The sequence below is a fragment of the Anoplopoma fimbria genome, chromosome 8, assembly GCF_027596085.1.
Source record: "Anoplopoma fimbria isolate UVic2021 breed Golden Eagle Sablefish chromosome 8, Afim_UVic_2022, whole genome shotgun sequence".
NCBI classification, from domain to species: Eukaryota; Metazoa; Chordata; class Actinopteri; order Perciformes; family Anoplopomatidae; genus Anoplopoma; species Anoplopoma fimbria.
In genome coordinates, this window is record NC_072456.1 from 12,610,426 (window position 1) to 12,625,082 (window position 14,657).

General features: G+C 37.4%; 1 protein-coding gene across 1 annotated transcript; it reads left to right on the top strand.

The window, feature by feature from the left end:
* Positions 1-1,422: 1,422 nt before the first annotated feature.
* Positions 1,423-14,644, top strand: LOC129094382 (tyrosine-protein kinase ZAP-70). The gene is made up of 13 exons (XM_054602533.1): positions 1,423-1,494; positions 6,034-6,460; positions 7,713-7,873; positions 7,985-8,123; positions 8,236-8,317; positions 8,452-8,474; positions 8,557-8,596; positions 9,418-9,622; positions 9,749-9,955; positions 10,530-10,722; positions 11,557-11,697; positions 11,793-11,905; positions 12,899-14,644. Exons 2-13 carry the CDS (start codon positions 6,056-6,058, stop codon positions 13,014-13,016), a joined length of 1,827 nt encoding a protein of 608 aa, XP_054458508.1. The 5' UTR covers positions 1,423-1,494; positions 6,034-6,055; the 3' UTR covers positions 13,017-14,644.
* Positions 14,645-14,657: the final 13 nt, after the last annotated feature.

Below are 14,657 nucleotides of genomic sequence, written 5' to 3' on the forward strand. Positions count from 1 at the left end.
AAACCTCAATGTGTGAATCACTGATGCAGACAAAACAAAAACACAAATTTTGGATTTGTGTTAAGTAGAACCAAGTCTTCATTTATTGTCAATTAACAAACTGTGTTTCTTTAGTTAGCTGCGCCATATACCATCCAATTGGTTTGGATATTTTTTTTATTTCCTCCTTGCACATGCCAGGCCTATCCCCATGCTGTGTGTAGGTGGTAGTCAGTGAAGATACAGAATATCTGCAATATCGACCACAGTGTGTATGAGTGATGTTACCAACATGTTTCTGTTAGTGGGACATTATTTTTCCTTTAATGTTAAGTTCTGCAATATTATGTAAATGATAACATTGACTTAATCAGAGAAGAGGTAGTGTTATTACAAATTAGTCATCATAACAGTGTGTCATTATTACATTGTATTAATTCCACAACAGAGGAGCAAACAGAGCCATAAATCCATTTTATATGGGATTAAAAATCATCCAAGTGACGCCCAGGAAACAGAATGGATGGCACCAAATGGCACCAACTCAAACCTATGTATGGTTATTAGTGAAATTTACCAGTTAATCATTTTTCTAAATGTTGTGCTGAGATGATTGAAAGTTAATGTAAAAAGGAGACACATACAATCCAAATGCAAACACAACTGATGTCAAAACTTACACATTGTTCTCTTGGTAGAGAAGCTCTTTTGCAGAGACGTTAACCCATTAAAAAATCCTTAATGTCTGACTGAGAAATTGAAAGAAAGCCCACCGCCGAACTATCAGTAAACACTGCTGCTTTTATTTTGGAGGGACACTTTTTCCTGTCCTGTCTGTTGCTTTCAGACTTGACTCAGAGGGATCCTGCTGATTGGCTGCCTGATCCACGACTCAGAGGAAGCAGCTGCAGCTGGAGAGGTGGGGGGTTTCAGAGTGTATGGGTATGGGGGGTTAGGGGGGTTACTCATAGTTTCTCTGCTATTGATACTGTGGTTAATGCACAGGTGCTAGAGTAGTGTGTGTACGTGCCATAATGGTTATTCTGTGATGAAAGTACAACAAACTTCTTAAACAAATAAGGAAGAGTACAATTATTTTAATGTCACTATATGGTCATTGTGCGTCACTAGCTCACATCAAGTAAAACTAACAAGGACAGAAGTTATCTTAATTTAGCATAAAGACTGGAAACCAAAGATAAACATCCACCGACCAGGTTAAGCAAGTTATATCTGGTTTGTTTTATCAACACAATAAATTAGAAAGTAAAAACTTGGTTTGTGCATTTGTCTTTGTATGTGTGTATGTATGTATGTGTGTGTATGTATCTGTGTGTGTGTGTGTGTGTGTGTGTGTGTGTGTGTGTGTGTGTGTGTGTGTGTGTGTGTGTGTCATTGTCTCTAACCCCCACATGTTCACAGCGCCTACCTACACTGCTGTCAGATCAACAGATATATCTTTGTCTCTAAAGCAACAACATCGCTCTACTTAGCTGTGTAGCAGTGAAACGTTCTGTAAGTAGGTTTTATTGTTATATTTGATTTAACAGCAGACGTGTTTTGTATTTTTTATGTTAAAAACAAAAAGATAATACAGAAGGTGATGATTTCAGGAAGTTAAGACTAGGCCTGGGGAAAAGTTATATTGAAATAATGCAATATATCAACAAAAACCTAAAGTACATGTTGAAATCTAACTTGTTTTTTTTTTTCTCTATTAAATGCCACATACGTGAAACTACAAGTTTCAGTATACAGTAGTTTAGTAGCAGCAGCTGGCTGTGTTGAAAGTGACCTAACTTAACACAGTCATTTTCTCCAAATTGAGTCTGTAAACCTACAATAATCTATGATATTTATATTCTTATTTCTCCTTTGAATTTAAGCAAAGAAACTGTTAAAATGGGTGTTTTTTATTTCCACAGCTGTGTCTGAGCTGTAAAAATAAAATAAAAGTGTGTGTGCACCACAGTTGGATTGAGGCATTGTTGCGCTGGCTTACAAAAGTTAAGATTAAATGTTCAGAAATATAAATAGCTGCTTTCATTGTGCCTTGAAATAGAAAACCAAAAATGGGTAAAGAGGTCTGTGCGTGTGTCTTTTATCGCCTGTAACTTTTCTTGAAATTACTGGATGTATTTTTGGTCCTGGACTGAAGCATATCTGCAAAATGTCCCAGCCGCAGTCTGACGATATTGGTCTGGACGGCTGAGAGAGGGATTTATGCTCAAAATGTGCTTGTGAATTAACAGTTTAAGTGTTAGAGAGTTTACGGACAATTTGAACATTGCATTTCAGATTTCAGATTAGATGCCGCGTTACAATGAGGTCCCACTAAAAGATTGCTGCAGGGGTTTTATGTATTGTTTTTTATTAACAGAAATGAAACAACCGTGCAGGTGCTTGTGTTTGTACGATGAAATATTTCGATATTAAATGTTAAGAAAATGACACTTGTTTGAGTGCTATGAATCTCAACATGCTCATTTTGTTTTTGGAGTATTATAATCTGAATCATGGAAATAAATGACATTCAAACTAACAGTTTGCATGTCATTTGTTTCCATAAACGCAGGAAGTTATGCTTCAGTGTAGGGAAATGTGGCCCCTAATCTGATACTAAGATGAGCCTCTTATCCAAGCCTGCCTATGTCTTTAGTTGTTTTTTAATCATCAATGAAACAAAGGGCAGTTTGGGGGGAAATCTGTTCATGTATGAGGTTTTAAAGGGCACAATATCTGTATGTGGAGGATGCCTACACAGTCTCAAATAATGATGTATGTAAGTAGGAATGCCGTGACTAACATAAAAACAAGCTTACTTCCTGATAACGCAACCAAAATAATCATGAACTAAAATTACCTTAATAGCTGAATAGGTATCACTGGAAGGCTCTGGATTCAATATGAACCACGTAATCTACAAAAGAAAAACAGCTTTTAGTGGTTAGAAGCAAATTAAATCACTGACCTCATGGTGGTATTTACATGTATAATAAACAAGAGTTAAAGAGTTGAAATGTCTCACGATGAGCTGCTGAGTCTTGACGCTGTTGGGAAGCTTTGCTTTTTGTGTTTTGTGTTGGCATAAAGAGGTCACTATTTACATGACCCCTAATTGATCCTGTAACGTTAACGCTAGCGTGCTACTGAAGTCTTGACATTTTTGAGAGGTTTGGGTGTCATGTTACACTGAAAGACAGTAGATCATCCGCTCTGTAATATTTATAATTAGATGGGGTTAATGATCCTCTACATAAATGCCACACATGTTGTTTTTTAAGGCTGTTTCTGACATTGGCTCTATGGAGGGCAATGTCTGCTGGTCAACAGGTCCACTATGGTTGCCATGAAATGTTTAAATGCACTAAACTAACATGGTAAACCTTATAGCTACTAACATCATCATGTCAGCATTTGATTGTGAGCATGTTATCATGATGTTAGCGTTTAGCTCGAAACACAGCTGCACCAAAGTGCAGTCTCTCATAGCTGCTAGCATGGATGGAGAGTTATGCTTGTGTTATGCTTTAAGTACATTTAGTTGCTAATACTTTACTTATAGTTATGTTTCCCCGACTACAATTTGCATGCTGGACACCCCAATTTTAGCTGTGCTTTATCACAATAACTATTTTACTTGGTAAGAAAAAATGTGTGCCTGAGGTTTTAATCAAGATTGATCGACCTGGAACAGTCACGTCTCTACAAAAAAAACTGATACTTTGACTTGATTACTTTTGTTTGGTTGGTTGTGGTTCAGTATTTAATAACATTTAATCACATTTACTTTGTGCGTGAGGGGTCTCAGTTGACCTAAATCATGCCAGAAAATGTTCACCCTCCCTTCTCTGGAAAACAAACACTCAGGCCTGTAGATTTTGGCGTGTGTCACTTATCCTCTGCTTGTTGAAAACAGTGACTCACATTACTTTTTCCACTGCTCACTGGGTCACCATCTGCTCACTCTGCAACACCTCATTTACAAAAGTATGTTTTCATGCACAATAAAGTTTGTTAATAAAGTTGTTTGTTAGATTTAGCTAGCTGTCATTTAGATTATCTTTTGTGTCGAAACAAAAAGAAAGATATGATGCAACACTGGGTTTAAAGCTGTCATGTGTCACCTCATCACTCTCCAACCTTTGCTTTTGTGGTTTGATGATATATAAGTTAAGTGGAAAAGCCATATGAATGACATTTTGAAAATAACACAGGCTGAGCAAAGACTCTGCTGCTGTCATAAGTGGAAGTTTTCATGTCTTGTTGGAAAACGATCAATGTTTTGGTTGGTTTGGTCGTGTCCTTTTACAGCAGTGTGTAAAATAAATGGTGTACAGGACATAAGGTTTGCAAATAATTATTGGATGATTCTCATTATTGATTAATCTGTTATCGATTAATTGTTTATACATTAGTTAAAAAGGCCAATCACAGTTCTTGGAGTTCAAGCTGATCAGTCTAAAATAAATGAAATGTCTAATCATAAAAATACTCAAAATCTATCATTTGAGACGTTGGAACCAAGTGTTGGCTCTATAAATGAATTTAATATATATATTAAGTTAAGTTATTAAGTCAATATTTATCAATTAAACACCAATAAATATATTGTAGTACAGCACACTATGACCTTAACATAACAACGACAAAGTTAAGTAAGAGTCATTCAAACTGAACTATATTTATTGAAATATCCTAAAGAAATAAAAAGGTTATGAGGTACTCATGCATTCTTGTGATATCCCAGTTGGTCTCTAGACGTGCGGGGTATTCGTTTGTCCACATAGTCGGGTCTGGGGGTCTTTGTTGTGGTGGGTCTTGTATGTCTTGTGGCAACAGTATCGCGTGTCCACTGTGGATGTGGGCAGCAACTCAGCTTTGTAGCTAGGAAGCTGAGGTTTTCACTCACTTACTTTTTTTTCTCTACGACTTTACATTGTGTAACAACTGGAAGAGTTAAATTGAAAAGGTATTTGGCTCTTACAGAAAAAATGTCAAACTGTTCAGGTTCAATTAAATAAATGTGAGTCGGAGCTTTTCCATTAATTTATGTATGACATGCATTTTCTGGAAACTGAGGGAGATTGTAAAATCTAACTAAGTCAAATTGGCATAATTGACTGATAAGTTTCCAACACACTATGGTTGAAATGTTTTTAGTTTTAATCTTTTCCTGTTATTTATTTGTAGTTTGATGTGATTTGTCATAAAACTTATGACAATATTACAAGCGTGTCTGCATATTTAGACGATCTCCCCTCTGCGTGGTGTGAGCTGACGAACTGTGATCTCTGACATGTTTTGAACCGACAGAAACCGTTGAATTTTCCACCTGCTATCACATGACTGTTCCAAACTGCAATCAAAACCAGCTTGATTTTAATCTTATATTGATGTCTTCCCCTCAGCGCACACACCTCTACTGAAGCCCTATATCAGATACAGAACAGACACACCAAGTTTTAAGTTGTTTTAAAGATGTAGTTAAATTTCCTTCTTGAAGTTTTCCTCCCATAAAGGAAACATACAAACTTGTGTCCCTTAAGCAGAAGGAATGATCTAGAAGCAAAAAGCACCTGTTCAACGGAAGAACATGATGTTGGAGAAAAGAAGATTGTGAGGGCGGACTGCAACTTCCTGTTGTGGCTTTTGTCACCAGTTTGTTCGTCTGCAAGTTTGATGCAGTATCAACGTGTGGGTGCTTCTGGCTAAATATCATCCACATATATGGCACATCACAGCTCGTCTGTGTAGAGCTGACAGTCCTGAATAAGAGAAGGAAAAGACAAGATGTTGAGGTTCACAGGATGATGATGTTTTTTGCTTTTTAAGAAAACCTATTTTGTCACTTTGTATTTGTCAACAGTATTGGCATGTAGATCCTATTTTGTAATTTGGTAGATGAGAAATTGTTCTTGCTTGAGCAGACAGTGGGGGGAGGTAGGGGTTAAAAGGTCAGAGGTCACAAACTTAGAGTGTTTTTTTTATACGGATGTTGTTACATGCTTTCCCTTTCTATCTCTTTAATTAATTTCCATCCTCTACATCCAGCTAGTCTCTCCCAGGTTTCACCATGTCCATCGACCCGGCAGCCGAGCTGCCTTTCTACTACGGCAGCATCAGTCGCTCAGATGCCGAGCAGCACCTGAAGCTGGCCGGGATGGCCGATGGGATCTTCCTGCTGCGTCAGTGTCTCCGCAGTCTGGGAGGCTACGTTCTGTCTGTGGTGTGGAACCTGGAGTTTCACCATTACCCCGTGGAGAAGAAGCTCAACGGGACTTACTGGTTAACTGGAGGGAAGTCTCACTGTGGGCCCGCAGAGCTCTGTGAGTTTTACAGCAAAGACCCTGACGGGCTGGTGTGCATGCTGAAGAAACCCTGTCTGCGTTCCCCTGAAACACCGATACGTCCCGGCGTGTTCGACAACCTGAGAGAAAACATGCTGAGGGAGTACGTGAAGCAGACCTGGAACCTGGAGGTGAGGCTCTGCTGAGGCCGTTGGGTACTGTTGTACAGTTTGCAGTCTCTAGGAGGTTCAAATAAGACCATAATCAATATATGCAAGACATGCATTTAGTAATTATTTTAGGTCGGTTCTAGTGGTGTAACATAACTAATTAGATCTGCTTAATTGCTATACTTAATTAAAAGTTTAAGGTACTTGCACTTTGATTGAATATTTCCATTCAATGTTACTTTATACCTCTGGAAATGTAGTGGAAATGTAACTTTTTACTCATTCATTAGACATGATAAAGTTACCGTGCAGATTAAGATTTAAAATAAAACACATAAATATGATAAACTTTTAAAATACAACACATTAAATCAAGTTTAAACTTGAAAAAGTTTTTCCAGCCGTTTGGCTTGTTTTTGTCATATTTCAGATGGATAATAGTAGTTAGCAGTTCCACCAAAGACAACTTTCCCCTCCAGATGTCAAAATATAAAATATTTAGATATCCAAGAAAGTCAGTTCACATATTTCATATCACGTCTATGATGTCACATGCCCCCCATTTGTTTTCCACTTAAATTACATTTCCCAAACATTTTTCTTAAAACTTCTTAAATATTTAATTATTTCATTTAAATAACTGTTTTAAGCCACAAAAGGTAAAATTACCAGATATTTAACAAAAGATAGAAAGGAATAAAAGGTTAAAGAAAAGTAAACAAATATTTATATAAATACTTTTTTTGTCTTTCCTACGTTGTTAATGATCAAATGACCCGTCAGACTTATTTAGTGACCCACTGGATGATGGTTGAACACAAGGTTACCACTGGACTAAACTACTTGACCGCATATAAAGTAGTAAAAAATAGTTACAGGTCTACCAGCTACAAAAGTAAAATGCTCTTTTTACCAGCATATTGCACAGCTTGAGATGCGGAAAAGAAAGTGTGGTTTTGAACTTATGTCACATTTATGACTGTTATGGTGCTTCTCCTCCCTTGTAAAGTGCTTTTTATACATCAATGCATCAGTACGAGTGATGTTATAATGTAATTCATCATAGTTCACAGGGGCGATTTCTCTGCATACTTGCTTTAAGTACATTTTGCTTTAGTACATTTTGCATGCAAAAAGGGATGTGAACCTCTTTCATAGAAAATTACATCTCTGCAGGATATCATATGTCCAGAGGCAAACGCTGTTACAGGCTTTGCTGAATTAATTTGTGCATATCGGGATATGGAACCATGCTGGGTTTTTTTCTGCTCAGGGAGAAGCCATGGAGCAGGCCATCATCAGCCAAGCTCCTCAGCTGGAGAAACTGATAGCTACCACAGCCCACGAGAAGATGCCCTGGTATCACGGTAAAATCACTCGGCAGGAAGGTGAAAGGCGGCTTTACTCTGGAGCTCAACCGGACGGCAAGTTTCTGTAAGTTGCTCAAGGAGATTTTTTTTTACATGTTTTCGTCTTTTCCTTTGTCAACCTTAGGTTAAAGGTCATTGTGCAGTTTTTCAGCAACACTGTTTTTTGTTTTGACAGAGTGAGAGACAGACAAGAGTCGGGTAGTTTTGCTCTCTCCATGGTATACGGTAAAACAATGTACCATTACCAGATCCTCCAAGACAAATCAGGGAAATACTCCATGCCAGAGGGAACAAAGTTTGACACAATCTGGCAGGTCGGCCCTCCACCATGCTCTTCCTTCCTTGCATTATGTGATGATTATGTTGAAGCTGAAGGAAAGCCTTCTTTTTTCCCCCTAAAATGTAATGTTATCTCCATCTCTCTAGCTGGTTGAGTACCTGAAGATGAAAGCTGATGGCCTGGTGACTCATCTTGGGGAGTCGTGCGTTAACGGAAAAGCTGCTGAAAGTACTGAACATGTTATTTATTTTCTTGAGTTTCCAGTTCATGTTTGTGGGTTATTTGTTACATTCAATGTAGTTGATCATTACACCTATGATTGGAATAGTTTGTAAAAGTCATTTTTTTTTTTTATCTTTCAGAGACACCCAGTCTTCCTGCAACGGTGAGTAATGACAACATCCTGCTTTGTTTAGATCAGCTTTTTTTTTCTTTCTCTGAGATTAATTTGAACATTTTTCTTTCAGAGGCGTGCCGGCACAAATGGATACACACCGCCACCTCGAGGTGAGACACCTGAAGTACAAACAGCTCTTCCTGCACATAGCTGCTCAAAAATAACTTTCATTTCATTTAGATTTTTTGTTGTATGTGGATTAACACATACCACAGACTGATTAGCCCAAACAATCGGCAATGGATGTCCCTAGATTTACCTTTAAAATACACAAAGCTGAACAAAAAAGTACAAACAACAGCACAAAACAAAATGATATAATTGATATTTGACTTTACTCAAAGGAGCAATACAACATTGTAAAAATACGCAATGCCAACTAGAAGGCCTGCATTCAAAATCTTACTCAAGTAAAAGTACAATAGTATTAGGTAGTCGTTATCGGCAAAATGTACTTGAAGTGTCAAAAGTAAATGTACAGTATATTACAGTATATTAATACAAAATTGTTATTAAGGTTGTATGTATGAACAGCATTTTAATGTTGTAGCTGGTGGTGATGTTGATTTTAAAGTACTTTATATATTGTTCGCTAGTTCGAAACAATGCACCGTATTTTGTATACTGTGTGTCAGATTCATGTATTTAAAAAAGTATTGAGAAACATAAAATGGAAATGCTACCATAAAAAAAAGTACCTAAAAACTGTACTTTAGTACTTTACACCACTGCTTGCTATTATTTGACAGTTACTGCAGCAGCATATCTAACTTTACAAGAAAACAAAAAAAATCTGTTCAATAATTAACAAACATCATACTGCCTACTACCTTGCTGAAAATGCTACCCGCTGTTTAATAGCATATACAGCACATACGAACCTCTCAACATTTGCATTTTACTCTATGTGGTTTGCACCTTCACTTGTCAGCTGTTGCAGCGGCCTCAGAGCCAGTCAACACTGTGCCTGCAGACCGTGAGGTTCTGCCGATGGACTGCAATGGATTCAACCCGTACCACAACCCGAATGAAATGAGGAGGTTTAACATCCAGAGGAGTCAGCTGCTGATCGACGAAGTGGAGCTCGGCTCTGGGAACTTTGGCTGCGTCAAGAAAGGAGTCCTCAAGACTGAGTCGTGAGGACTGAAACATTATGAAACATAAACTGTATCAAAGTTTTTACTAAAGAAGCCGATGGCCTCCAGATGCCACATGGTCTTGCAGACATTCATCGAAAATGTTTTTGGTTTGTCTTCTCTCAGTGGCCAGATTGACGTGGCCATCAAAGTGCTGAAGAATGAAAACGAGAAGCTGGTGAAGGAGGAGATGATGAGAGAAGCAGAGATCATGCATCAGCTGAGCAACCCCTTCATCGTCCGCATGCTGGGTCTGTGCAACGCTGAGAATCTGATGCTGGTCATGGAGATGGCCGCCGCCGGACCTCTCAACAAGTTCCTCTCTAACAATAAGTGAGTTACTGCCTCTGATGATGTAGAAATAGTCAATATTATTATACTTTTGGTTACAGTTATTCCTCTAACTTTATATCATACCAAGCAAGGACTGTAAATCAAGTCAAGTTTGTGTACATAGCCCCAAATAACAATTTTATTTTTATTTTTTTGCATGTGACCCCTTAAAATGTAGCGGTGTCCACATGAGACCCCTCTCTGAACATTACTTAATTTCATGAGGAGCTCAAAAGAGTGATTTCTTTCTTTCTGAGATAGTTTTCATTTGAAGGATTACTGGATGCCTCATGTGTTGATAGTATCCGGTATTTCACAAGAGACAAAATGAAACATGTTTTTTAGATGACAACTTGTATTTCTTAGTTTTCTTCTTTCATATCTTTTCAATCATTTTGTGACTCTTCAGATTTATGTAGAGCCCCAAGGTTGTGAACCGGAGACATACAACACTATCTATCATCAGACCCTTGATTTAAATAAGGAAAAACAAAATTTCTAAACGGAAAGGAGAACATATCCTTCACTGTCGTATGACTTCCATCTGTGACGATCAGTGTTTTTGACCCTATAGGGATACTGTAACTGCGGACAACATTGTCGACCTGATGCACCAGGTGTCGATGGGAATGAAGTATCTGGAAGAGAAGAACTTTGTGCACAGAGACTTAGCAGCTCGAAACGTCCTGCTGGTCAAGAAACAGTTTGCCAAAATCAGTGACTTTGGGCTCTCCAAGGCCCTCGGAGCAGATGACAACTATTACAAGGTATGATCACCAGATTCTCTTCATGTTGTTGCACTTCAAGATAAAGTGACACGACCACTAGAGGAAGTGGGCGTAGGGATTATCAGCGTTACAATTTAGGCAAACTTGTAAAGCATATCTTAAATTGATTGCTTTTCTGGGAATTACTGAACTCCCCTGCTCACATACAAACCAAAAGGTGTTACCAGCTCTATGCAAACTAAAGTAAACACTGAACTGATTCCCTTTTCACTGTTTTATTGATCTACAACTAGAGGGAGTGTAAGGATCAGAAAGTCCCAGGAATTCCAGACTCCAAGGAAATAATATACAACTGAACACTATAACACTGTATAATTCAATAAGACTTTCATTGTTTGAGAAATATTCTCTTTTGCAAACCCATCACCCAATGTCCCCCGCCACCAAACACAAACTTGTGACGTAGATGAACGTATGGTTCAAAATAGAATTAAGTGAAATAATATAGGCCTGTTCTCATCCAAAAAAAGGGAGGAGTTTACGGCGCTTTTGCAGTGTTGATTTACAGATAAATATTGAACTTTTTGTACAACAGATTTGGTATGGTATTTAGATGAGGTTTCTTCAAAAGTAAAATTAGCCTACATGCAGTGATAACAATATATATTGCTTATTTCTTCTGTTTTGATTGATTTTTCATATGTTAAATGAGTTGCATTAAGAAAAAGGGAAATAAACAAATCTTGCAGCACCGCTTGCCCACCCTTAAAGCACCCACAGCCTTTTATCTTTAAATACAGAATGATGGCTCTAATTATTAATACTGAAGTGGGCTGACATGTTGCTTGTTGTCATACATGTTGTGTTGTACAGGCTCGTACTGCCGGTAAATGGCCTCTGAAGTGGTACGCTCCAGAATGTATAAATTTCCACAAATTCTCCAGTAAAAGTGACGTGTGGAGTTTTGGTGTCACCATGTGGGAGGCCTTTTCCTACGGAGGGAAACCTTACAAGGTACCAAGTATTTCTGCAGAGCACCCTTAAAGTCATCTATCAGTTGTACATATTAGCTTAAATAACAGATCTTTTGATGTCCCAATTTTGTCTAGAAAATGAAAGGACAAGATGTAACGCGCTTCATTGACGCTGGGAACCGCATGGAATGTCCAGCAGCATGTCCAGAGCGAATGTATACAGTAATGAAAGAATGCTGGACATACAAGTAAGGAACCGATCGTCTGACTTTGATCCAGATCCCTTTTAAAAGACAGACCTGAGCACAAATTACATAAATATAACATACAACAACGGAATTCAGTCACATACACTCATTAAAACAGTTATTATTAAATATATTAGACAGTAGAACTTTAAAGCCCCTCAGAGGAATGAATGTCTATAACTTCAGCATTGTACTAGAAAACAGTATTTATCAGTTCAAGAAGTTTAACTAATGTATTCTGTGTTCTGGTGTAATGTTTGTCTGAGGATATTGCACCAAGAAAGTGAAATATCTCAGAAAGATAAATAGCATGGCACTATAAATGAAAACAAAGCTTTTTTTGTTTTAAAATGAAGTAAAACATGCTCTGTTCAAGTAAAAGAATCCAATTTACTTACAATGCTGTATTGTATCTAATAGATTCCCACTAAGGTTACGGCTCGGAGAAACAAAGCTCGGTTCTCTTGTGAAATGCATACATTATTTTATTCATTATTCTTTTTAAGATTAATAAAAGAGGTGTGGAGGTTGTTAAAAGCAGATTGTAACCTGGAGAAGATTTGCGGTAGAGCTGATGACGTACAAGACTTTATCGTCAGAAAATAAATATTGATTTCTATTTAGAGTGAATAGCATGGGGGTTAACATTGATCATTTATCTGCCAGGGGAGTTGATTTGAAAACAGTCTGAAATCTACCAGAGAGATTTGAGACTTGGATGGAAAGACATTTGTTTAACCAAAATGTTATCAACAGAATAAAAAGGCTTTGGGCAGATCTTATCATAACAGTGTCATCAACAACAGCATTTGCAGCAGCTATTGTACTAGGCCTAAAGCCTGACTGCTGTGTCTGGACGACATTATTTTCCTTAGTCAGCAGAAAGGCAAATCGAGATTCTGTCAGTGTCAAGACAGATCTGCGACTTCTTAAGATTCTTCCTTTTAATCATAACCTTTCAAATGACTGTTTCCGCCCCTCCTCTCTCACCAGGCATGAGGACCGTCCTGACTTCAAGAAGGTTGAGGAGTCCATGAGGTCTTACCATTACTCCATATCAAACAAGGCCAAGATTGAGGGAGCTTCAGCCACCGACGAGCCTATCAAGTAGACAGAAACAGAGCACATTCTGTCCAAGTGCTTCACAAAGCATCCTTTCAACTGGCCATTAAAAAAAACAAAACAAAGAGCTTTTTATGAACGGCACACACTGACAAGCTTTGACTACAGTTCTCATACAGCTAAACATGCCTCACTGACATTAAATGTGCAAATTGGACTTAAGTGTGTCTGCCATGTAAGGAGGATCTTAATCTTTGTTACTGTCGTGGTTTGAATGTTAAGTGTCAACCTCCATATATATAATGGGAGTATGTGTTACATGTGCAAGTTTTTTTTCACTTCAATTTATCTTTTTTATGTAGAAGCAAACTAATATAACTGTACACTTAAATAATATCTAAGTGTATATAAGTTACTTGTAAAGTCAGCGATCAATGGTAAATATTTGGTTTACTTCAACACAAAGTTTATCTGTAACATGCAGGTTATAAGTTTAGCTCATAATTGGGTCATACATGCATTATTTGGGGTTTTTTGTTTTGTTTTTTAGACACCTCGGACTGAAAACAACAAACCAACATATAACAATGTAACAATATAATAATTTATTACTCCTACTTTTGACTTACAGAGGGATGGCCCACATGTTTCAAAAGGCCCCAAGATGAATAGATAAAACCAAATATGTAACTATATTAAGCATGTAGCAAAAGAATATGGGGAATACCATCCTAGAAACATGCCTTGAATACATGTGCAGAACACTACAACTGGACCATCTGCATTGGAAAAGCACAAGGAAGATGTTATGTAGCCTTACTTAAAAGATTCTCCCAAAATTAAAGCTACAAGTGAAAAAAGTTTTCTAAAGTTTCAGAAGAAATATAGCTTTGTGTAGGACAAAGTAGATATAATCTATATAAATAAAAGGGGTAATATGGTTTGAATTAAATATTAATCTTGGATAATTTAAGCGCCTTTGATTAAAGTGGTTTAATTTAGAGTGGTTTGTATTGACCGTGTTATTTAGTAAAAGCCAGGCTCCCCTTGCCTTACAGTCACATACTGATTCAGAGGAAGTACTTCTGAGCTGCCAGGGCGACAACTGAAGGGCACACGACACCGGAAGTTGATGGATTAGTAAAAATAATGGCGTAAAGTTTTTACGGAATAAAACATCAGGCCTTTCAAACTGCATGTGTAAATTCATGGGCATAGAGGAATCTCAAATGAATAACAAGATAAAGTCATGCATTCAATAGTTGTGTCAGAAAGTAAGCAAGTTCTAGCAGTAACGTGTACTCACATTTTAAAAATACAGATACAGTTAGTGTTAAATCATGATAAAGATCCTTAACATTTGACAAAAATATATAATAATATTGACTTCAGTAATACTCTTTAAATGTCCCAAATGTACTGTGTTGTGTTTTTTCTTTTTTTTAATCAATATTTTTTTCTTTTTTTTTTCTCATATTCTGTGAGCTTTCAGGCTGTGTGAAATCTCCAACTCGTGTGCAGGAGATCATCATTACAGCAATCAGAGAATGGTTGTGTTAGAAAATGCAAATGATAATCACCCCTTCCAGTACCTCAAACCTGACATTTTTAGTAACTAACTTTCATTTCATTTATTGGATATTAGTATAAGATGTGAACTATTTTGGGGGAAATAAAAAGCAGTACATAT